Source organism: Leuciscus leuciscus, assembly GCF_965113295.1.
Source record: "Leuciscus leuciscus genome assembly, chromosome: 20".
Lineage (NCBI taxonomy): Eukaryota > Metazoa > Chordata > Actinopteri > Cypriniformes > Leuciscidae > Leuciscus > Leuciscus leuciscus.
In genome coordinates, this window is record NC_138744.1 from 32306902 (window position 1) to 32334144 (window position 27243).

The 27243-nt window shown below is 37.7% G+C and overlaps 1 protein-coding gene and 1 long non-coding RNA gene across 3 annotated transcripts in view; one reads left to right on the forward strand and one right to left on the reverse strand.

Annotated features, from left to right (window-relative positions):
* LOC309484253 overlaps positions 1-27243 on the reverse strand; it is a 288989-nt gene that overhangs the window by 57088 nt on the left and 204658 nt on the right. The window lies entirely within an intron of this gene.
* lars2 (leucyl-tRNA synthetase 2, mitochondrial) overlaps positions 1-27243 on the forward strand; it is a 93151-nt gene that overhangs the window by 23932 nt on the left and 41976 nt on the right. The window contains exons 4-8 of the mRNA XM_082150588.1: positions 16060-16215; positions 16571-16730; positions 19525-19629; positions 21432-21547; positions 21628-21911. Coding sequence (XP_082006714.1) covers positions 16060-16215; positions 16571-16730; positions 19525-19629; positions 21432-21547; positions 21628-21911 — 821 coding nt within the window. The remainder of the gene's footprint in view (positions 1-16059; positions 16216-16570; positions 16731-19524; positions 19630-21431; positions 21548-21627; positions 21912-27243) is intronic.

Sequence of the window (27243 nt, forward strand, 5' to 3'; positions counted from 1 at the left end):
CGCCTCTCTCTCCCTCTTCTATGGTATTTGTATGAAAAACAGTAGCCTAAATACATTACTAAATGTATTACTAAATACTGTAATTATATTCCATTAGTCCTTTAATACATTGTCTACATTAATAATATAATACAATTCAATATGTATATCCCACATTTCATGGTGCAGTTAATATTACTAGGCTAACGTTACAGTAAATCCATGGTAAATGATGGGAATTTGTAGACGGAATAGCCTTCTGACTGTATCGTTGCGCACAGTGTTTCTCCTGTTTGTCAGCGCTGTTTCATCTGCCTTTAAACTGGTTTAAATCACTGAGACATTTGTGTTCTTCGCTGAATTCAAGCGCTTCTCACTGGATCTCGTGACCGAGACCGGTCAGAGTAAACGCCTCTGCTCTAGTGAGCTCGCGATGCGCTGCCGTTTGGACTTTGAGCCGAGCGGATAAATGGTCCGTGTGGCGCGCGGTTCAAATGAGTTTTGTGCCGCTTTTGGCGCATAAACATTATCAAACATTTATCGAACTCTTGATATCGTTTTATCGAGAAAAATTATATTGTGATAATTATCGTTATCGTTTTATCGCCCAGCCCTAAGAGACGGTAATGGAAATAATGGCGATGCCGGGAAAGCAATCGAAACAGTAGCTAGCTCTGGTTTACAGGCCATTCGAGACGAAATACGATCGTTTAGAGCGAACTTCAAAAATGATATGGGTGCATTTCGACTCTCACTTCGGGATGATATGTGGAATGAGCTGAACGATTTTAGAGAATCGGCGAACCTTCTCAGGCGAACTGCAAACCACGAACACCAGAGTTAGGGAAGCAGAACAACCCATAGCCGACGTGGAAGAATGGAATGTAGCGGCAAGTGACGCACTCCTTGAGGTGTTGGAGAGTTAAGATGCTCTGCAAACAAAGTTAACCGACATAGAAGCTCGCTCTAGACGGAACAACCTCCGTATATACAGATTCCCGGAGGGATCCGAGGGAAGCAACCTACTAGAGTTTGTGACGAGGCTTATAAAGTCGGAGCTTGGCCTGTTGTTGACGGAAACGGAGATTGGAATACAGCGCTGCCACAGAGCACTCGCACCAATGCCTCCCAGCGATGCACCACCCAGATCGCTGGTTCTTTGCTTCCAAGAGGTTAAACAATTGTGCCATATCAAAGCTGAAAGCAAACAAGGCACCAGGCACAGATGGTTATCCGTCTGAATGGTACAAAATATTTAGACCCCAAGTAATCCCACAGTCATGGAGAGGATTCCAAAAGAAGGGAAAGATAAGAAGAAATGCAGTTCATATTGATCGATATCCGTCCTAAATGTGGGCTATAAATTATTTGCTTCAATCTTAACTAAGAGATTAGAGGTTATCTTCCCTGAGTTGGTGGATCTTGATCAAACTGGCTTTATACAAAACTGGCAAACACAGGATAATATTAGGAGAGCATTGCAAGTAATGAGTCATATTGTAACAAAAAATATAAGCGCAATGTTGATGAGTCTAGATGCTGAGAAAGTTACTTACTTGTATCAAGTATTGGAAAGATTCGGGTTTAATGATAATTTTATTCAGTGTATTAAAGCGTTATATTCCTCACCAGTAGCTAGGATAAAAATTAATGGTCACTTGTCTGAAACAATCCATTTGGAAAGAGGAACACGTCAGGGCTGCCCCTTAAGTCCGGCTCTGTTTGCCCTGTTCATTGAGCCTTTGACCCAAGCAATAAGAGAGGACTCAGCGATAAAAGGGATCTCGATTAGAGGAGATGAACATAAGATCACAAATCTAAAGTCTAGTATTCCTAAATTGATGACTCTTTTAAAAACATATAATTTATATTCTGGGTATAAAATAAATATCCAAAAAACTCAAACCCTTATTTATAATTTTAGACCTAATCTGCATATAAGAAGGCAATATGATTTCAATTGGAAATCTCGATCAATCAAATATTTGGGGAGAACTCTAACAAAAGATATATCGAAACTCTTTGAAAGTAATTATGGACCTGTTAAGGAGGTAAAATCTGATATCTCTAAATGGACCCTGCTCCCATTAGATATGAACTTAACATAATTAAAATGAACATGCTACCACGGATGCTTTATCTTTTTCAATCACTGCCTCCGGAAGTTTTGCAAAAACTATTTAATGAATGGGATGGTATGATTTCAAGGTTTGTCTGGAATGGTAGAAGACATAGAATTAGGTTTAAAACTTTGCAGTTGACAAAAGAAAAGGGAGGGAGAGCTCTACCATGTCTTCAGGACTATTATTATGCGGCTCAATTGAAACCCTTAGTAAGTTGGTGTATACCAAGCTATGAATCAAGATGGAAAACCCTAGAAGTTTCACAGATAGATACACCTATACAGTCAATACTTGGAAATAAAAATCTAGCTGAAAGGAGCTATAACAGATTGAGTACTTGGACTGTATTTTCATTGAGGGTATGGTTTAGAGTATTGAAGAAACTGCAATTAGAGAAACAAGCTGGAGTTTTACTTTGGACAGCATTTGACCCAGGTTTTGAGCCGGCTATGGTAGACGAGAGATTTAAACAATGGGTTTGGAGAGGTATCACATCTCAATGTTCGGTCATTTCTTATGGGAAATTACAGAGTAATCAGGCACTTTCAAATACATTTGGACTAGAAAAGCAGGATTTTTATAGATATTTGCAGGTCAGAGATTATTTTAACCAAAAAATGTAAAGTACATTGACGGAAGATTATTATAATTTAATTACAATATTTTCAAATGCGTACACATTAGAAGATAGCAAAAAGCTGGTTTCAAGAGTGTATGAAGTATGCAAGCATCCAAGGACCATTCATCAATATACATTAAACAAAAATGGGAGAAAGAGTCTGACTCACAAATAACAGATGAAGACTGGACAGATATATGTGTGATACAGGCAAATACCACAAACTCAAGATCCTGGAGGGAATTTGGATGGAAGAATTTGGTAAGATTTTTTATAACTCCCAAATTAACAGCACAACATACAGGCAGACAGAGCCGTGGCTTTTGCTGGAGGCAATGTGAAACCCCGATGGCTAATCATTACCATAGTTTCTGGGCCTGGCCAAAAATAAAATTGTTTTGGCAAGAAGTAGTGGCAGAGATTGGGAAAATAATAGGAGTAGAGGTTGATTTTTCGTTCACTACATTATATTTAGGTAAAATACCAGAAAATGTTTTAGACAAGGATAAATACTTATTAAAAATATTGTTAGCAAGCAGTAGGAAAGCAATAACCCGTAAATGGTTGCAGGTTGACCCTCCAACAAAGGATCAATGGCTAGGGATCGTAAATGAAATTTACAGCATGGAGAGACTTACATTTATATTAAGGCTCAAATCTGAAAAATGTAACAAGTATTGGGAAAATGGATTATGTTTGTAAACCATTGAGGAAAGTGTTGTATTGTATATCAAGATGTTGGAAATATTTTGTGTACTGATATTGTAGCATCCATGATAACTTTGTGTTCTTTGTTCCAATAAAAAAAAAAAAAAGTAAATAAAGTTTAGTTTGAATTTTAATTATTTAATTTATTTTAAACTCTTATTCCAGCATTCACAAACCACTAGAAAGTCTGTGGAAATGTCAAAGGTCAAAAAGGTAAAACAACAAAAGGGAAATTACAATCTACAATGTTTTTTTCAAGGAGTTCATAATAATTCAGAACAGCATGTATTCTAAGGAGACATTCAGATTTGGCAATCATATTATCTCAATTACAACAAAGTACTTTAGTACGAATCCAAATGAACATGTCGACCATTTATTATTGTACAATATCTGCTCTAGAGAAGCTGGCTAGAGTGCACTCGATCTTAATTATACTTCCTCTATTAAAATAAATAAATAAATAATCCACCCACACAATAACTGGTTAAAAGTCCTGTGAGTCTAAACCATTTGAAGCACTCAAGCTCTCACGGAGGAGGCCTGTCTGTGCTGAGGATCTGAAAGCTTATGAGACCCTCGAGTCCAAATGTTCATGTTTACAAGATGCCCGTACATGAACGCCACTACGATGTGGAGACTATCAGTTAAATAATCATGTTGGAAGCCAAATGGAATTGGTCATAAATAAGTTTACACTCACCTAAAGGATTATTAGGAACACCTGTTCAATTTCTCATTAATGCAATTATCTAATCAACCAATCACATGGCAGTTGCTTCAATGCATTTAGGGGTGTGGTCCTGGTCAAGACAATCTCCTGAACTCCAAACTGAATGTCAGAATGGGAAAGAAAGGTGATTTAACCAATTTTGAGCGTGGCATGGTTGTTGGTGCCAGACAGGCCGGTCTGAGTATTTCACAATCTGCTCAGTTACTGGGATTTTCACGCACAACCATTTCTAGGGTTTACAAAGAATGGTGTGAAAAGGGAAAAACATCCAGTATGCGGCAGTCCTGTGGGCGAAAATGCCTTGTTGATGCTAGAGGTCAGAGGAGAATGGGCCGACTGATTCAAGCTGATAGAAGAGCAACTTTGACTGAAATAACCACTCGCTACAACCGAGGTATGCAGCAAAGCATTTGTGAAGCCACAACACGCACAACCTTGAGGCGGATGGGCTACAACAGCAGAAGACCCCACCGGGTACCACTCATCTCCACTACAAATAGGAAAAAGAGGCTACAATTTGCACGAGCTCACCAAAATTGGACAGTTGAAGACTGGAAAAATGTTGCCTGGTCTGATGAGTCTCGATTTCTGTTGAGACATTCAGATGGTAGAGTCAGAATTTGGCGTAAACAGAATGAGAACATGGATCCATCATGCCTTGTTACCACTGTGCAGGCTGGTGGTGGTGGTGTAATGGTGTGGGGGATGTTTTCTTGGCACACTTTAGTCCCCTTTTGGGCATCGTTTAAATGGCACGGCCTACCAGAGCATTGTTTCTGACCATGTCCATCCCTTTATGACCACCATGTACCCAATCCTCTGATGGCTACTTCCAGCAGGATAATGCACCATGTCACAAAGCTCGAATCATTTCAAATTGGTTTCTTTAACATGACAATGAGTTCACTGTACTAAAATGGCCCCCACAGTCACCAGATCTCAACCCAATAGAGCATCTTTGGGATGTGGTGGAACGGGAGCTTCGTGCCCTGGATGTGCATCCCACAAATCTCCATCAACTGCAAGATGCTATCCTATCAATATGGGCCAACATTTCTAAAGAATGCTTTCAGCACCTTGTTGAATCAATGCCACGTAGAATTAAGGCAGTTCTGAAGGCGAAAGGGGGTCAAACACAGTATTAGTATGGTGTTCCTAATAATCCTTTAGGTGAGTGTATATTGTGAATGTAGGCTGTGAAATTTAGTTTTGTGTTCTGCTAATGAACAATAAAGCTTGCTAGAAAATATAACTCATTTAGCCAGTTCATACAACAACAGACCCATGCGACTAAATTTCCCATTATTCTCTATGGCAGTGCTAAATAGATAAATGACATAATGCTGCAGTCGCACACCTAATGCACATCATTTGCTGTTCATTTTCTTGCAATAACACTATAAAGCTTCCAGTCTTTGTGAGTAAGTGCAAAAAGGGAAAAAGGAATGTGTCCATATTTTTTTTACCAAAGGGCAGCATTAGTTCAGGTTAGTCCCGCATGAAACGACATCTGAGGTGTGAGCGACTGCTGGTTCATCTCGTCCTCCATCTCTGATTGTACTGGGATTGAGAGCCTGAGAGTTCTGAACCCACTTATTTTTTTCTATTATGTGTATATACTAGTGCTGCATCCAAAATAAAAGTTTGTGTTTGCATAATATATGTGTGTGTACAATTATTTTGTATAAATACACACATATGCATGTATAAATTTAAGAATATTTGCATGTATATACTGTATTTATACATAATTTATATTTATATATAAATAAATAAAAAGTCATGCATGTGTGTTTATTTACATATACAAAATAATTATACACACTGCACACACATATATTGTGTAAACACAAACTTTTATTTTGGATGCGATTAATCGTTGCCCATATTATATAAATATTATGTGTAATAATTGCTAACAAAGTCCACTTGAGGCAAGCTTGACGAACCCAAGTGCAGTTTTATTAACATTAAACTGAACGAAATACTAAATAATAGTGATGGGACGGTTTAAACGCAGTTTTCAAAGCACTATTGTATCACACACTGTGTCGAAATGACGGTACCATGTGATTAATGACGTTTGAAGCTTCGAACGGCATGCAGTATCGGAAGGTCGGGACAGCTGGTTTGAAATAAAATTTGGCGCTTTGCGACAAGGGAAATGATTATGGAGGAGGCATTATTTAAATGATTTAACACCACACTTCCCTATAACATAATTTATACTTTTTTTAAAAACAGAACACCCAAAATATTTTTTTTAATTACAATTACTATACTTATGATCACATACTTGTATATTTTATATTATTGATCAATATGTGTATCTGTTGACCAGGCTACACATGACACAAGTTGTGGTCTCATTGGCAGAAATGAATTTAGATTAGATAGAACTGTATTGATCCCACTCTTTTATATGTCACAGACCTTCGGAACTTTGGTTGGTCACGTGCCTTTTCTGCTCCGCTGTGATTTGTTAGATATGGTGGAGAAAACATGTGTGACCACCAGATGTCGCTAATACGCATTGTGTTAAAAGCTTCGAGTAATTAACCTTTTTTCGGCACAATTTGATTAAAACGCCTCAAATGCTTCAGAAAGTCTCGGTTTCCCATCACTACTAAATAAGCAAAAAAACATCAAGATGATCAACCAATAAGAAAATGACACATAAGACTCAGGAAACACGATCACAGGAGGGCAAGGAATCATATGACAAGAAACCAGGAAACATGACTGTGAGAATGACAAATTAAAAGACATGAAACTTAAACTTGAAATAAAACCACAACACAGACGTGACAACTCGGGTCCATTAACCCCCTGAGGTCTACGGTATCGCCGGCGATACCAGCTCGCTTTTTTTTTGTCAATGTAAAAGAAACTCATAAATACTCTGTTGACTTTGATTTTCCATAGGAGTTTCATACATCAATCGATTCTGTTAAATGTGTATTATTTTTGTGTATACTCACAATAAAAACAAAGTGTTGTGCTTTTTGCCAAATAAAGAAAAATAAACACGAAGCGAGTTCTGCCTTCTCTCTGCCAGTGAAGTCCATTCTGAAACGCGTCCGAAAATGAACAATAACTGAGCGAATACTCAGTCAAACAGGCATACAGAGACACAGGCATGAAGCTTGAATTTTCTTCTTTTAAATGAAGTAATTTATATAAAAAACAAATATTCTAATCTTGTGAAATCTGTATTAAAAGAGAGCGATTCCAGTCGAGCTCATCTCATCTCATTACGTTATAATCGGCCCCGCCCACGGAGAGCGCGCGCTATTCAAACGCAAATGACTGAGACGATCCCATACAAACTGTGAACGCCCACATATCAGCTCGAGAAAACAGATCAAGTTTATTCAGATAAGTGTAGTTGTCTACACTGTCTCGCAGCGCTGTGAGGAATAATAATAATGGAAAACTTACCTCAGAAGTGCTGGTATTTCGAGGAGCAACGGATGGAATAATGTAGTAAGTTTTTTTTTCATTCTCAAGTAAATCGCGTTTCTGTGTGAATGAATGAACGCAGAGATGCGCTGTTTACCACAACTCGCAAAAAGACGGTTTAAATTTGAATTGCGTTTCTGTGTGTGAATAAATGATCTGCTTTTAGCAAACTATTTAGCTATACTGAGTAAAATCGATTGAAATATGTTGAAATAAAATGTATTTGTATAAGCAACGTATTAAACTGCAAATTAACATTTATATTCCTTATAATAAAAACGAAAGACCTATGTTACAGACATATGAAAGACAACATTTCGTTGATTAGTTTTGGATAGATTACACATTTTTACTGTAAAATATCTGCCACCTCAAATAAGCTTTTGTTTGCCAATTTTTGCTAATATGTTAAATATAGTATGTTTTGTCAATGTAGGCTATATTCGAAGTTTGAAATATGTATGATAAAATGTATACTTTAGTTTTTACAAAGAAAGATTACACTTCAATTGTTGTTGTAATTGTAACCTTTTTAATAAAAAAATATATATTTACAAGGTAGATGTAAACAAATTTTAAAAGGTAAATATAAGCATTTTCTTTAAATAATTTTTATTGTGTTTTATTATTGACAAATTTGGGGAGAGGATACATATTCCAAAACTGAAAATACAGTATGAGAATTAACTGCACAATTAATAGACATGTTTTCCTTGGATATTATACAATTTGCAAGCAAAATTTGTGAAAAAAAAAAAAAATTGACATGCTTCCAACTGTGAACCAATTTGGTAGAATATATATATATATATATATATATATATATATATATATATATATATATATACTGTATATATATTGCTCTTGCATTCTTTCTTGTGGCTATAGGTGACACACCTGAATGAATGGCTCATTAGGTATGCGGGCCCCATTGTCTCCTGAGGTGTGAACCACTACATATGCATGATGCTGTTGAATGGTTGACGCCCCTTGCGCATATTGCCTTTACAAACAAAAAGTGTTTTACAAGATTTAAATCAATGTATTGTGTTATGTGAATGATAAGGGCAGGATGATTTTCACATCATTTTGAAGAAAAAATTCTAGGCAAAGACATCAATTGGTCAAAAGTCTTATTGACACGTATTTAGTATGTGTTTTGTGGCCTTATTTCAGAAACTTTAGTTTTTAGTTTTTTCAATAACCATGCATAAACATTATTCTCTCAAAAATACAAACATGTACATGCATGTTGCTCACATATTATGGTAGCCCTGTTTGTGCTAAATAGAGTGTAATTATACCTTTGCCATTAATATGTTTATAAGCAACTGAAAAAAGCACAAATGTCAGGGCATGTCAGAACATCTCAAGGACCCCAAAAACCCCTCAGACCTCAGAGGGTTAAATTATATTATTAAATATTTTTTTTATTTTTTTTATTAATGTATTAGTGAATGTTGAAATAAACATTTTAATAATATATAAATAATAAATGCTTATTCAGTATTTTTCAACTAATGTTAACAAAATGTTATAAAGTGTCACCAGTTGTACTGTAAAATATTTTGAAATTTGTGGTTTTGACCGGTAAAAACTATGAATTACCATATAATTTACTTTAATTTGTGGTGGTTATCGGTACATTTTAAGGTAAAAAGCATCTGATGTATTAACATTGAATCACTTAATATAATATATACGGTTATAACTTGTAAAATATACAGGCATCAATTTACCATTCTGTAATACAAGAAACATATCAGTATTTTTTACAGTGAATTTCAGGCAACCATGGCTATTACTTTTAATAGTATATTTTTCATTTAATTTTGCAAAGTAAATATTAGTAATATCTAGTTAGATCAATAAAATAATTTTGACACAGACAGGGAGTTCAGATTAGAAATATTAGCAACATGTTATGAACATGCTAGAAACATGCTAGCAATGACATCATAATAAAAAATGTTAGCTCAGTCTAGAAAGCATGCTAAAGCATGCTAAAAACACCTAGCAACAGATTAATAATGCCTAACAACACTTAAGAAATGCTAACATGCTAGAAATGCCTATGTGGGCTGATTTGACTACTTAGAGATCTTATAAGGTTTGTGATCTAATTGGGTATAAAAACAGATTATTGGGAACTAGTTTGAAATGGTTACTTGGGAGTCTAATGAGATTAAATGGGGTCTGAAGTAGAGCTGTACGATTCTCCTCTGCCTATTAAACCTTTGATGAAATCACTGTAGGAGATTCAGATCTGTGTTTGCGCTGCTGCTGATCCAGAGAGAGAGCAGTTGTCATGTATACGTATGAAACAGCTTCATAAACCGTCTTTTCAACCACACAGTATCATTATTTCTGTGGTACGACAAATCAGATTATTACAGAAGTGTTGGGATATAAACACTGATATCTATGGAAGGGATCTTTTTAAAAGTATCTTGATGCTTCAAATAATGATTGTATCAATTACACCGTCAGACCAGTAGGTGGCGACAACTGTGTTAAAAGATGTATTATTCGTCATTGAATCATTTATTCAAGAAATCCGTTTAAAAGTACTGATTCATCCAGTAAGAAAACAAGTATTTATGAGTGAGTCATTGAATCATTCATTCAGTTTTTTAAATATTTAATTGAAATTATTTTAACATTTTTAAATCGACTGTATAAATTATCATTTTTGTCTGATAATTTAGTAAATTACATGTTATTTTGTTTAGTTCATAATCGTTGGGGAATCACAATCTCTATTTTAAACAAAAAAATGTGTGATTCTCAATTTGTCCAGAATCGTGCAGCTCTTGCCTGAAGTGGTCTAATACCGTCTGTCAGAGATAAGACCTTCAAGCCTCAAGCTTTTAAAATGGTTTCATACTTTCAGGCAGGCTTTGTCAAGCCAACATCAAAGTGTGTCATCAGACTTTATCTATCTAATTACCAACACGCTATGTTTGTGTATTGTGTTATTAGCTTAGCGACACGCTAACGGGAAACTATTGAAATCAGTCACAAGTCGAGTCTCCTCTCATACACTAACACTACATTGTATATGTGTCTAGTTGCATCAATTTGGTTAAGTTAAGGAGGCTGCTTTAGATGGCAGTTGTCTGTGTTGGCAGCTCAGTGTGTGTGTGTGTGTGTGTGTGTTAATTCGCTCTCTGTCTCTGTCGGATGTGTTGAAATGGCACAGCATGTTCCTGCGATTCACATAGACTCTCATTTTCACAGTAGTGGAGGGGTGTGTGTGTGTATCTGCATAACTGTGCTGTCCATTAAAGTAAAAAAATAATAATAATTGTCGGGTAAAGAAACATATTTTCCTTACACCTTTCATAAATGTGAGTGTACACATCTTTATCATTATTTTCAAAACTGTTTTAAATATATTGCTAAAATTATCATGAATTTGAAATTCATTAATATCATTTATGGTTTGGCAAGTTCTACACTCGTGACAACCTGAGCCAACTAATAATAAAAGATTAGCCAAACTTTTAAATAAGATTTTTCTTATTAAATAATTTTATTCTTTTAAGGATTTTTTTTTCCCCTTTGTGATATCATGACAGTTATGCCCAGACATTTTTGTCTGCATCACACAATGCATTTTTGAATAAATTAATAGATCTGGACAAAAAAAATTGCACAATTGCATCGACCTTATTGCTTAAGGGTTGTTCAAAGCCCAAAATATGCAATTAAACAACGGTCCAGAACAACCTCACAGCAACACCCCTAGCATCTTCCCACAACTCGCTCGCGTCATGCCGTGAGTTTTGCACAGGCAAACATCACTCATATTTTCACATCCAGTTCATTAAAGCACTCTCTCAATCAGCCATGACTATGCAGTCATGAATCATGTATGCAAATAGTTCTGTCTGCACTAAAGCGGATCGCCAAACACTTGCTACCTTGCATCACTTTTTCCACTGTTTAAGAGATTTGTGCGTTGCCATGGATACTCTATAAATGGCTTCAGAAATGTTCTCTATAGCCTTGTTGAACCAGGTTTTATTTGAAAACATAGACGGGTTTGAATAGAGAGATGTAGCCTTTGGTTCGGCTCTCCTGCAGTGCTTGGCTCTTTGAGCGTTTTGTTTGCCTCTTACACCTCGCACTGTGTCCAAGTCAGATCTAAGCGTGTTTGCAGACTGAATCCTGGCAGGCCTGTTTGGCTGAGAAAATCCTCTTCTGCAATGCATGCTGTGAGAAACCAAAGCACAAATTACATGGGCATCTTTGGTGAGCATTTTTTTGGGTCCTTGTATCTGTCATTACTTATCTTGTAGTTCTTGTTATACCTTGTCTTGTGATATTTTTCTAGAAATAATTATACAAGTATTTTTAGGTTGCTTCCCCACTGGCTGACTTGAAACAATGGGATTTTGGTAGGGTTTTCACATTGTTTATGATTTGTTATGTTATTGTTATGTTATGTTATCTTGCCCTCTCCTGTTGGAGGACTGACACGCTAAACACGTAGATTGTTTATTATTTTAAAATTTGCATCAGAGCTCGCTTAAAATGTTAATAGTATTTCGCACAAAAACATACATAAAAAAAAAAAAAATTTACCCCTCATTCTGACCTTCTGTCTGAAATGATCTCTTTTTTTTAAGTGGGTGGCTCATTTAAGGCTTGTCAGTAAACGTCAGTATCTAAATTGCTTAAATTATCATGAATTTTAAATTAATAAATATAATTTATGTCTTGGCGAGTTGCACCAAGACATTTGACAACCTGAGCTAACCTTGCCTTGTCAAATTATCAGATTTTTCAAGATATTTGTTGGCCTTGACACACATTCGGGAGGGTTGTCACGATATTTAAATATATATATATATATATATATTTGACATATTGGTTGCATCACATGGCAGACAATAAATACCAAATATTTATTCTATTTTAACAAAACTGCTTGTATTTTATTTCTAAGAACTAATAATAAAAGACTAGCCAAACGTATTAATACGATTTTTTCGAATTAAAGAAAAATGTTATGATTGGCTAACGTCATTGCATGGGAAACTGTATCATGTTCACTCGCTATTGCGTGTGACTAAGGGTACGTTTACACGACAACGTTATATTTAAAACAGAGAAGTTTTTCCTTTGAGTTTTCCGTGTATTTTGTCAAATCGATCCCCATTCACACGGATCCGCGAAAACGACTGAAAACGCTGTATTCTGCTGCCAGGCCAGTAGATGGCGATGAAACACTATAGACTGAACACGTAATACGCATGTGCATGACATCATCGTTTTCAGAGATTAGCATTTTTGTTTTTTACACGGAGACCGTTTTCAAAAACATCCAATTTGAAACCCGTTTTCAAAAGTTTGCGTTTTCAGGCTCCCAAAACACTGTTTTTGTGTAAATGAACGGCCAAAACGCATAAAAAGTTTTATGTTTTTAGTTGAAAACGGTGTCGTTTAAGTGTGTCGATCTAAGTCATTTGAAAACATTATCCATGTAAAAAAAGACATAGCATAATTAAATCATTTACCGTTTGTGATGCAGCTGCTGTCAGAACCATTTTACAAAATCTGCAGTCAAATGCTCTGAACAAACATACAGTTCTCTGACGCAATCCGGGACGCTATTAAAAATAAACCATCCGTTTGTTCCCTGATGCTCACGTCCTTCTGAAGTCTGTCTAAAAAGCTGTTTAAACAGGCCTTTTACTCTTAGGCCTTGCTTTACTCTTCCATTTGTGCTGTTGTTGGGACGTGACGCTCGTGTCAGGTTTAGACATGTCAGCTGTTTAGTGACTCTACGCCAGTGGGCGGGGCCTGTGTTGCAATGATGTTAAATGATTCGTTGATGTCTTGCTCCAGAGGGAGTCATATGCAAATGTTTTTATATTTATAATTAGTGTTGTAGTACTCCAGACCAGACTTGATCCTGAGACCATTTTTTGAAGGTCTGGGTCTTGTCTCTGGCTCTTGTATCAGTTTGATTTTATACAAGTGTTCAATGAACAAGAATTTACTATTAAAATCCTCCTGTAGTCAATAATTGTATCCCTTAAAACTCATCTTTGATCACACAAATTACATATTAAAACATTTTTTCCTTGAAAGAAATTTCTTCATGCCTTAAAATAGCTTAAATTTAACTCTACACTCTTGCCTCATTTAGTATATGCGGTTCTATGGATATGCAAATGAGCCCCGCCTCCACTCACCCACAGCAGCTCAGAGATCCACTCGTTGATCTGATTGGTTACAAGGTAGTGTGTGACGTCAGAAACACCAACGATTTCAAACTGTGTTTTTGAGACTGTCTTTGGTTCACTGCAGTTTTAAGGAGAAAATACTCTGCAATGGTGTCGACTTATGAATTTGCACATGGTTTGTCTTAAAGCATATTAAAAACACCACATAGACATATAAACAACATTAAAACTTGATTTTCACCACAGGGGGACTCAAGTTTTTGCTTTATTTCGCCAATGAAAATAGTTTAAACAAATCCATAGCAGACATGTTGTGCATTCCTAAGCAACACACTCATTACTCGTTGTTTCGTTACTGTTTCGTAATCGGCTGCTCTGAACAAATTGGTTGAATAAATGATTCCGTGACTCACTTATTAAGTTAAATAGTGATTTCTATATTCAAAGTGTTACTTTTGAAACATTAATTAATTGTATCAATTTAACTTCTGTGCCTCCTCTGCACAGCGCAAAGATGAATTTTGTTGTTAGTGCTTTCATTTGATTAGTAACAGCTCTGTATAGTTTCTTATTGTTCTAATTGTATTAATTAATTAAATACAAGACATTTTACAGGCAGTAAATGATTTTGATGAATTCTAGGAGGTGCTGGTTTGGTCTTGGTCTCAACACATGCAGGTCTTGGTCTTGACTTGGTCTCGGTTTAGGTGGTCTTGACTATAGCACTAGTTTATGACGAGGAGGATATTTTAAGCTAAAAACAAACAAAACATGCATGATGTTTGTTTTAATGGTACAAAGACCCCTTACATGCCAAAAGATCAAAGAAAATGTAAGTTATGACCCCTAACAGTGTTTACACACCTAAAGAAGTCAATCTACTGGCTATTGTTTTCCCTACACATCAAACTGAAGAAAAAAATGACACTCATGACCTTTAAGCATTTCAAAAAGTGCTCACATTGTCTTGTTCAGAACTCATTTGGTAACTCACTCTGCTCAAATGAGTTGAAGATTTGAATACCGTGATTAGAGCGCTCTCAAATGAGACGGCTACACCCCTACCCTCTTCCGCCTCTTCGTGTAAGTGTGAAACGTCCTTCCTGCGAGTGCGTCCGAGTCGCTAATGAGTGCAGTGCTGAGGAAACGTCAACATTTGAGCGCCTTCAATTATTTCTATTGGTTTTGCACTCGGGAAGCGAAGCCTCTTGTGAGTGAGACCGCTAATGGCTAGTGACAGAGAGGAGCGAGATCTCACAACCCAAGTGTTGGCTTTTCATATCACATCCTTTCAGTTCTCTGCAGCCCAGCTGAGCCTTTTGGCCTGAACCTTCGTTATTATGCATAGCTTCCTCTTTTCCATCATCTGCCTCACCCCCAAGAGTTTCTGTTTTCAGCCTGAGTCTGTATGCGTGCGTGTGTGTGTGTTGAGACTTCGAGCAGTTCATGAGGCTTTCTTCGAGCCTCGTTCTTCACTCCAAATGTGAGGGCAGACGCTCATTTTATGCCAGTAAATTGAACGTTTTCTGCAAGAACAGCTGAGGCTGTATGACGTCATCTTGGAGAGATTAAGGAAGTTGATAATACTTGAATAGAGTTGGCCATTAGCATCCCCATTCCTCTAAATGGTGGTAGCTCAGTTCGCACAGGATCCCCCCGAAAGTATGCAACCTGCGTACAGCTTTGCTGTTTTATTGCCTACTGAATGATGCAGTTGCGGGATCCACCAGCAGTGATTAACTTTCCCATGATTTTAATTATAGTATTGCAAACAGCAACCAAAATAGAGGTCCTGAACACTTTTCTGATTCATAAAGTATTGACAATGAGTCATTGAATCATTCACTCAGCCAATTTATTAAAAAACATTGATTCATTCAGGAACGCCCCTATTGAAACGTGCAAAGGTTTGATCCTGCTTTGGCTTCGTATGGAAGTATTTTCATTGGCAGACCAGAAATAAGTAATGTATTTACATATAAGTTTGGGGTCAGGAAAGACATTTTATTAAAACAGAAATTTATTCAACAAGGATGCATTAAATTGCTCTAAGTAACAATAAATACATTTATAATGTTTCAAAATGATTTCTTTTTTAAACAAATGTTGTTCTTTTGAACTTTCTATTCATCAAAAAAAAAAATTCAACATTAAGCGTTCACTCCAGGTGTTTTGTGTATTGTGTATTGTGATTGATTACTGAACAGAACCCTAAACTTTTGAACATTGGTGTATATTTTAGATAAATCAATTATATTAACATATGATGTGAATCCTGTCTTGCAGCCTCTTCTGGATGCTTTGGCCGATCTTCCTGAATGGTATGGAGTCAAAGGCATGCAGGCCAACTGGATTGGCGACTGTTCCGGCTGCTTTTTCAACCACATATTGAAGGTACTGAATGCTTCATCTATGAATTTCCCTTTCAGCTCTTGTGCAGTCAAACTGGATTTGGATGTATCAGCTCCACAGCTCTTTTCAGAGGTGTATTTAATGCTAACTGCTCACACGGCGATCGCTGTGAAATTATGAATTTCCATGCTGGCATATGAGCGGGTGCGTTACATCAGGTTTGATTCAGAATTTGGCTGTGTACTGCGTGTACAGCTTTGTTTCTTCAAATCTGTTGTTGTTTCTGTTTTGGGAGGATATTTGTGCTTATAAAGGTCCTAATTTGATTTCCAGCACAGAGAGAGTGCCTGTTTGTCCAAATCTGTTTATCTATTGCATGTCTTTCTCTCTCTCCCAGGCGGATGGTCATGACACAGGGGAGGTGTTGTCTGCATACACCTGTTCTCCAGAGGCCGTGTTCGGAGCCGCTTATGTCTCAGTCCTGTCCTCACACCGGCTGCTGCACGGCTCCAGTGCCCTCAAACCAGCTCTGCTCAGAGCCCTGAGACCTGGGAGAGGTGAGACACACACACAGTCACGCACACACACACACACACCGTCACGCACGCACGCACGCACACACACACACACACACACACACACACACACACACACCATCACGCACGCACACACACACACACACACACACCTCACACCGGCTGATGCACGGCTCCAGTGCCCTCAAACCAGCTCTGCTCAGAGCCCTGAGACCTGGGAGAGGTGAGACACACACACAGTCAGTCACGCACGCACACACACACACACACACACACACACACACACACACACACACCGTCACGCACGCACGCACGCACACACACACACACACACACACACACACACACACACACACACACACACACACACACACACACACACACACACACACACACACACACACACACACACACCTCACACCGGCTGATGCACGGCTCCAGTGCCCTCAAACCAGCTCTGCTCAGAGCCCTGAGACCTGGGAGAGGTGAGACACACACACAGTCACGCACGTGCACACACACACACACACACACACACACACACACACACACACACACACACCGGCTGATGCACGGCTCCAGTGCCCTCAAACCAGCTCTGCTCCGAGCACTGAGACCTGGGAGAGGTGAGACACACAGACACATACACACACACACACACACACACACACACACACCTCACACCGGCTGATGCACGGCTCCAGTGCCCTCTAAACAGCTCTGCTCAGAGCCCTGAGACCTTGGAGAGGTGAGACACACACACACACACACACACACACACACACAGCTGATTGTGAGGAAAGAGGAAACACCAAGCCACTGTTTACTGTAATGTAATGTTGATGTTTGACCATGAAAAAGCTCTGCAAAGTCACAAAGCACAAAAGTCCATGCATCGGGAGTTATTCCCTATATCAGTGTCAGTGTTTCTGAACTTCCTGAAACTCCATTGTAGTCTTGAGTTTCTTCCGGGAACAAACACGTCACAAGATTCCTCATTTAAATAATTAATATGCAGAATAAAGGGGCGGGGCCTGGTTGAGTTAGTTATTAGTGTGTTGAAACTGGTGGTTATGGTAAGGGGCGGGACATTTCCCAAACACACTTAGGGCCCTATTTTAACGATCTGAAACGCAAGTATCAAACACGAAACACGAAACGCAAGTATCAAACACACTTTGTGGGCGGATCTCTGTTCCTCGCTGTTGCTATTATACCGGCGGGATAAATGATTCTTGCGCCGACGCAAATTTAAAATGGGTTGGTCTAAAGTAGCTTCATTACTCATAGGTGTTGTTTGGGCGAAACTTAAAAATTTACCAATCAGAGCATCATCTCACATTCCCTTTAAGAGCAGGCGCGCTTGTTCCATGGCGGATTGCTATTATAACGGCGGATTTGCCAGGCGCACGCCAGGAGAGGTTCACAGCCGAGGAGACCGACGTTCTCGTCAGGGCCGTAAAACACAGAGAAGTGACATTGTATGGGGATGGAGAACCCACCCAAATTAGCTTCGGTTAAACAGGCGTATAATAATTTGGGTAAATGTGTAAGCTAGATTTATGCCTATTTTTTCACATCTTCATGGACACCATAATGATTTCCCTCGTGTCGTAATATTTTTCCCTGTAATTACGTATGGTTTGCAAAAATGGCAACTGCTGCGTCTGTGTGTAGATGAGAGAAGCAAAGTGTATGCGCGTTGTGCACACGCTACATTATGGCCAAGCATGCGCCCTTAAAATAGCATCTGAATAACGCGCCACTGACTTTAGACTAGGTTTTTCCTGGTCTGTGGCGAAATTGTTTTCTGAAACTGCAAAATAGCACCAGGGAACGTTTGTGCCGGAACACGCCTCCTCTTTTCGCTGAACTGCAAGTTCATTCCCTAATTTACCGGCGTGCGTCTGCCAAGGGAAAAGTCCGCTGTGCGTCGGGTGCAAAATAGGAAATGCATGCGTCGGTGTACAAAGTCAATTGCGCTGGGTGCAAGATAGGGCCCTCAAAGTGCCAATCACACCACACTGCTCCAGCCGACCAATCAGATTCTCTTCTCTTGATTCTCTTCCCTTGATGATGTGTTTACTGCCTACATTTGTTCTTGTTCCAGAAGCGGTTTCACTCGGATGTATGTCACAATAGGGAAGAAAAGACTGTCGCAACTTCCATTTTATGCCGACTTAAAAAAAAATTTATTTCAGCTAGTTGCAAAGTCTACATTTCTCATTTTAATTTAGCTTAGCTTGATGTACTAAAATAAGTAAACAAAAAAATAAATAACACTTAATAAAACAACTATAGATATATTTTTTAAACTACTAAAAATAACAAAAATAACAAAATTGCTGAAACTAAATACAATAAAAGTGAAATTATAAAATTAAAGTGAAATTCAAAATATGAATAAAAACAAAACAAATATCTCGATACTTAAGTAACACTGCTCAGGAACATCGCTTATGGAGACTGATGGAGTTCAGTGGGGTAAAATAGTGAGACATATTCAATCAGCAGTGTTAAAGCTTTTATCATAAAGTTTATTTTGTTAAGAAATGAAAATGACAGTAAAGAAAAAACGTATTCATGTTTTGGTGATCTACAGATGCTTTCATTTATTGTTTTGTAGTGTGTAGGTGTGTTTTGACCCTTGTACAGGATGCTAGTTGTTGATCTTGTGGTGTTGCACAGACACATGAAATAACTGTAAATCCCAAAGGCTTTGTAAGAGGACAGATTTCTGCTAATGAGATCTCAGATTCAGCCTTAGGTATGAGATTAGTGTTTGTTGATTGACCTTTGACCACTGCATGTGCAGACAGCCTGACTGAAGTCACTGCCCTCAACGTGTTCACCGGCCGTGAGGTTCCAGTGGTCATCTCTGCCAAGAATGAGTTTGACGGACATCTGGACACTGTGATAGGTGAGAAGGTGTGTGTGTGTGTGTGTGTGTGTGTGTGTGTGTGTGTGTTTGTGTGAAGGGAGGCTTGTATGCTTTATCAAATGCACTGTAAATCTTTAGTTTGTTAATGTAATATTCTAGAAGGCATTTGAATGACATGTTGTGTATGTTCACGTGTGAATTCCCTTAGGAGAATCTACAGTATACATCAGGGATGTGTATAGCTACACATATACCATAGACACCTCATTAAACCATTTTCCCAGCATGCTGTACTCCAGCAACAAGGATTTCTCTAAGGGCTTTTCAGCCACTTCTATACATTCGTCATTGCATGTACGGTTGACCCATAAAGTATTTAGACAATTATGTCACACTTGAAACTATTTTAATTTCTGAATTTGTGAAAATATCAAAGAAGTGAAATTTAAATGAAAAAAATATAGTAACTACATGTAACATATTTAAATGAAAATTCTTGTACATGTGCAATTAACAATTAACATAGATATATGTACTAGATGTCTTAAAGGGGTCCTATAATGCCTTTTCACTTTTTATACTTTAGTTAGTGTGTAATGTTGCTGTTTGAGCATAAAAAAAATCTGCAAGCTCAAAGTCCCTCCAAAGGGAGATATTTTATTTAACAGAATCCACTTTCCGGCAAGAACTACAACGAACGGCTTGTTTGGACTACAACGCGTTTTCCCCGGATCTTGTGAAGTCACAATGTTCCTCATTTAAATAATCTCCACCCACAGAATACGTAAAAAAAGTGGACGAGACCTGGCTGAGCTGCTGCTATGCGAAAGAGGCACTGTTTTTCCCACCCCGTTTGCAAAACTCATTTGTTTGACCTTCCTAAGACTGACGAACTTTATTTTAAACACTGTCCCTGCACATTAAACCCCAACGTTTATCTTTGTGCTGCACATTTTACGGAGCTTCCAGAAACTAATAGAGTTCAATGCAGGCTACACATAAAAGCTTCTCCTGAAATGGAGCAGTTCCAGATTCGTTGGGACAATCTGTTGTTTATGGATCACAACTTTTAAGTATGTCTTATTATTTGTAGTTGTTTGCTATGATGTAAACAAAGGGCAAAGCTGTTTGCCTCCACTCGCCTGCTAGCTAACATTAGTGTTGATATAGTGTTTACTATAGCTTTTGTAAGACTGTTCACCGCCTCTTAATTAACCAAAATTAACCATTGTTTTGTGATTGATTACTGTCTGTATTAGCAATTTTCTGACAAATATCATGAATAAATGGTGTATAACTTTGTATCTAAAATGTATAAGAAAATTACAAAAAAACAAACACCACTCTGAAACGTCCTGTGAAATCTGTGCTGGCAAAGTCTGTTCATGAAATCTGTTCAGCACAATCCTCTTGTTTGTTAACATTGTCAGGGTCTGAATCAGGCTTGAATTGGTTTGAAATTGATGCCATCATTATAAATTAATATCATTAATATTTACATCCGAGCAGATGAAACTCTCGGTTATGAAGGGGCGGGACATTTCCCGAACACACGCAAAGCACTGCCAATCACAACACACTGGGCCAGCTAACCAATCACAGCACATTTCGTATTTCGGAAGGAGGGGCTTCATCGAAACAGGAAATAAACGGCGCGTTCAGGCCAGACTGGGGAGAGGTGCTTTAATAATGTAAAATATGTAAAAGATAATGTGTTTTTTGAACAATCAAGCATGAAATCATATTCTAGTACACCCCAAAAACAAAATCGAGACTTCTTAAAAGGGCTTAGCAGGACCCCTTTAAAAATAAATGCAACTCTTTTGTACTTTATATAACAGGCATCCCAGATAGCAGTGAGGAGGATGAGGGGTTGGCTAAGTCTCTGGGTTTGAGCTGGAACTCAGTTCTGAAGACAGAAGAAGATGGATCACAGACTCTAATGAACTCAGATGAGGTAAACTCACCATCACGGTTACACATGAGGACAGACGGTTCCAGTTAACTGGTTACAACTGATAATCTCTTTTGCTGTAGTTTACAGGTCAAAGCCGGGAAGAAGCTTTTAACTCGGTTACCCAGAAAGCTCGGGAGAAGAACGTTGGTGGATACCTCACTAGTACAAAGTTACGTGATTGGCTAATCTCAAGGCAGCGCTACTGGGGCACACCGATTCCCATAGTGCACTGCAGCTCCTGCGGGCCCGTGGCAGTTCCAGCAGAGGACCTGCCGGTCGTGCTGCCTAAAGTACCTTCCCTCACAGGGAAAGGGGTGTCGCCCTTAAAGACAGCTCAGGATTGGCTGAGATGCCAGTGTCCGAGGTAAGCGCAATGGATTGAGTCAAAATAAAAATCGTTCTCTAATGACGGCCTTCCAAAAGTACCTGTAAGTGTTAGCAAATATTTATAGAATATGTATTTATATTATATTATAAAGGCATATTCGTACATCACTACACCAGCTCAGAATGAGCCACTGCCATGGGGCTTTTTTTCTTTTTCTTTTTCTTTTAAACTTTGTTTTGCTTTGCTTTGTTTTTTGTTTTGTTTGGTTACCGTATTAGGTTACACTTTATTTGACTGTGTCATTGTTACAGTGTAATTATATATTTAAGTACTGGGTAATATTAATTAAGTGCATGTACTTACTATAGGGTTAGGGTAGGATTAGGGTTTGGTTGAGAGTTAGTTGCATGTAATTATGCATAATTAACTGTTAGTACTATAGTAAGTACATGTAACACATGTAACAAGGACACTGTAAAATAAAGTGTTACCCTGTATTATTACATTTATACAATATTTTTTATATATATTATTAATAAATATGATTATATTTACATATAGAACAGTGTTTCCCACAGACTTATACTCTATTTGTGGTGGCACTTCCCTCATTCGGGTGTCACCACAAATTTTTGGATTGTTTTGATTTTTGAATTTAGTTTTTAGTTTTTATTATAATATAATATTTATATTATATTGTATTATAAAGAATATATATATATATATATACATACACATACACACACACACACACACACATATATATATATATATATATATATATATATATGTGTGTGTGTGTGTACGTGTGTGTGTGTATATATATACAGTATATACAGTATATGTATATATATATATATATATATATATACATGCATACATACATACATACATACATACATACATATATATATATATATATATATATATATATATATATATATATATATATATATATATATATATATATATATATAATAAAATAAAATAAATATTCTTTATTATATATAAATATAATATTATGTTTACATATCATGGAAGGTCATGTGCTAGCTGAGTCACTGCCATGGAGGTTTTCTTTCTTTTTATTTCATTGTGTTTTTTTTTGTCTTGTTTTGTTTTAATTTTGTTTGGTTTTGTTTTGCTTTGATTTATTGCCATTTGATTTGATAGAGACAGAAAGGTCAGTGAATTTAAAAGTAGAGAGAGGGGGAGGGTAAAAGATGTATACATACAGTAGGAGCATAGTTGAATTTGAACCTGCATCCCCCATATGAGCACCAAGGCTCAACCTGGAGCATGAGCATTAATTACTTGGACTTGTCTCAGAGGAAATTTCTTCTCACATTTAGAGGTCAGACAGTCATGGTTTCTTTGAGATTATAAATTGAACTCTTAGAAAATGGAAAATAAAAAGTGTTTGATAAGAGATTCATCTGGTGGAATTGTAATATAAGTGGAATAATTTTCTTCCATTATCTGAATCTTTGTACTCCCACTCTGTCATGTGAAATAATGGCAGATTGGACCAAAACTCATTGTCTCAGATATCATCAAAAGACTCAGCCAGACTGAAGTGTCTTGTTTCTGGGAGCTCTCGTCCCCTAGAGACTACAGGGATCATTACCACTGAGTCATGGAGGTGTTGTAGATGTGCGCTCAGATAGCACCTCCTCACTGTGAAGGGTATTAATAGACCCTCTCTGACCATGGAGTAGGTAATGCCGGCAGAGCTGCTGAAAGCTGATGACATTTATACAAAAACCCTTTGTCAGATAGTCACATTAATGGAGAGACGAACATGTTTTAGCTGCCTCAGTTCATGCATTTGTAAAATACATACACACAGAAATGTGGTTCAGGAGAGGTCGACTATTATTATTTTTTAGTGGCCAATGCCAATATTCAGAAGGCAGATTGAAAATTTGGATTTTTGTAATTATTGTTTTAAAAAAGAGGGGCAACAGAGGAAGTGTGCGCTTTGCTCATGCAGTCAGCTGGTGATACGGTGTTTACCACGTCTCAGAACGGCTCAGTTCACAGTGAATGAATGCAGTGAACTCTGCATGTGCTGAGAGTTTAGCGTGCATTTGGGAACATAGCTTGCATCACTTATGCACCAGTTATGCACCAGTTATGCACCAGTTATGCACCAGTTATGCACCAGTTATGCTCCAGCTATGCACCAGTTATGCCCCCGAATCCCCTACATCAAGGGTAGGGTTGAGTATTATTTTAATTTTAGCGATTCCGTATCTGCTTATCGATTCCCAGTTTCGATTCCAGTAAGGTAAAAACAATGTCAAACATTTAGGCCTATATCAAAAATATTTATTTTGTCTTTTCGTGATACGATTTGTTGCAGCTGATTTCAATGAACAAAAATCAGAAGCCTAAGGAACTAACATTTTACTATGGCTTTAACACAAATACCTCAGCAAAAAAAAAAAAATAAAAAAAAAATTGGGGTTTCATTTTTTTAACTTGCATTAATTATCCCTGTATGTTTTTAAGCCCTTATTTTTCTTATTTCATTTGTCCTGTATCATCCGTGTTGTATGTGGTTGTTGATTCTAGCTCCTGAGTTTTCCCATGGGTGGATTTATTAAAAGACTGTTTAACTAATTTATCTTCATGCGGTCATTACAGCCACATCTTGACAATAGTAGGGATGTCCCGATCAAGTTTTTTGTGCCCTGGATCCAATCTGAGTCATTGAATATTGAGTATCTGATACCAGTCTTGTATTTAATAGCCTACATTTAAAGTTATTCAAATCAATCCAATGTATACAGGGATGCTAATAGAGTTCCCCTGTCTGTCTAAAATGTACTAAACACGGAAGCTTGAACATGCGTGTGTGGCGCTAGAACAGACCTTATTCTTTCCCTCTTATTGGCGGTTGGCAAACCCACTTGAAGGTGCATACTGCTACCTGCACCAAACCTGCATGACAGCTGACGTAAAATAAAGGATCGGGCTTAGGATAGCCGATACCGATCAGTTAAGAAAATGCTTAAACAATCCCGATACCAATCCTTGAGATCAGCTCGGGACAGCTTTTTTTTCTTTTTTTTCTTTGATGAATGTTAATGAAACGGACTGTTCAGTTCAAGTTTATTGTCATATGCATATTCGTACAGAGTACCACAGCAATGAAATACAATGTGCCTTAGCACTCTCTCAGCACCAATCAATAAATAAAGTAATATAAAAATTAAATTAAATTTAAAACATCAGCTCAAACCTCAACCCTCCTTCCTCTTGCACTATCGTTCAGTAGCCTTACAACCTGTGGATAAAAACTGTCCCTAAAACGTGATGTGCGCGTTGGGATGCTCTGCAACCGTCTCCCTGATGGGAGTTGGGAGAAGAGACTATGTGCCGGATGACTAACATCCTGTATAATACCCAACGCCTTCCCAGTGCTCCGTTTCCAATAAATGTCCTGGAGCGATTCCAGTGGAACCCCAATAATTTTTGATGCAGTTTTAACCACCTTTGTCAGAAGATTCAATTCACTTGAAGTAGCTCTGCCAAACCACACTGTAATATTACCTGTTAATATACTCTCAATTGTACAGCGGTAAAAATTCTTTAAAATGTTAAGTGACATACCATATTTCTTGAGACACCTCAAGAAGTAAAGCCTCTGATGTGCCTTTTTAATGGCACAGGTAATATGGAAAGACCATGAAAGGGAGTCTGAAATATGGATGCCTAAAAACTTAAAAGTATTAACAATTTCAACTGCAGAGTTATTTATGTAGACAGGTGTATGTGTGGGTTTATTTCTTCTAAAATCTATGATGACCTCCTTAGTTTTCCCCACATTCAGGGACAGATTATTTCTTCGGCACCACATGATCAAATTACTCACCTCATCCCTATAGGCAGTTTCATTGTTGCTGTCAATAAGTCCTACCACAGTAGTGTCGTCTGCAAATTTCACAATACTATTTGTGGGATATTTTGCAATACAGTCATGGGTATACAGACTAATAGAGGACTAAGACAGCAACCTTGAGGTGCTCCGGTATTTAACACTATAGGTGCTGATTATGTAGTGCCTACTCTAACTGTCTGGGGACGACCTGTTAGAAAATCCTGTATCCACCTGCAGATGGAAGTACAGAGGCCCAGGTCTAACAGCTTAGATATTAAAATGGAAGGTCTGATGGTATTGAAAGCACTGCTATAATCAACAAACAGCATCCTGACATACGTATCCCTACCCTCTAGATGTTGAAGCGCAGTATGTAAAACCAAAGATACAGCATCGTCCACAGCTCTATTTGATCTATATGCAAATTGTAGTGGATCAGTGAAGACAGGAATGCAGTTGTTAATATATGATTTCACGAGCAGTTCAAAGCACTTCATAATCACAGAAGTCAAGGCTACAGGTCTAAAATCATTCATACAGGTGACAGTTGTTTTCTTAGGCACAGGAATTATGATTGACTTTTTAAAACAATTCGGAACCACACAAAGAGAGAGTGACAAGTTAAAAATATCGGTAAAAACAGATGCAAGTTGGCTATAACATGTCCTTAAGACTCGCGGAGTAATGCCATCAGCCCCAGCAGCCTTCCCTAGTTTCACAGCTTTAAAAACTTTACATGTATCAGCAACTGAGACCTGATATGCTTGACTGCCGAAGGCATCCCCATCGGGAGATGAGCAGGTTTATTAGGCTGCTGTCACTTTAAGAACTCATGCAGGATCCAATTATTCAATTAAAATTCCAAGAGGTTTTTCCTACCCAGCAGCGGTCCGAACAATACTTTTTTGGAGTCGTTATATGTATTTCCATCTGTGCAGGAGTTGTACTTTGTAAAATTAAAAAAATCCTAAACAAAATGGTCATCAGAGATGAGGATATTGGGTCCTGAGAGCCAAAGTTTCTTAGAATTTATAAAAATGAATATTTCATCTGCTGAGCCCAATTGGATATGAATATTAAAACTAAAGGTAAAATCAGATGTTTTATCAGGCTATTTATCATGCTTATTTTTACATTTTAGATATGTAAAAGGCCATGTGACAGAAAATATACTACATGGGGGTTCAGGGCTCAAGTCTTTTTATATCTTTATATATATTAATAAGTATCTACTAAAAAGAAACAAACAACGTACATAATATTCAAAATAATTTCTCTCATCATGACCAGAATATAAAGTTAACTAGTAATTTCAAATTTCAACCTGTCTAATGTAGAGGGGCAAACTATTCCAGAGCTTCGGGGCCGCCACTGCAAATGCTCGGTCCCCCCTGCTCTTCAACTTTACCCGTGGGACAACTAAAAGCAAATGGTCAGCAGACCTAAGTGCTCTTAGCGGAGCATATAGCTTGATCAGGTCAG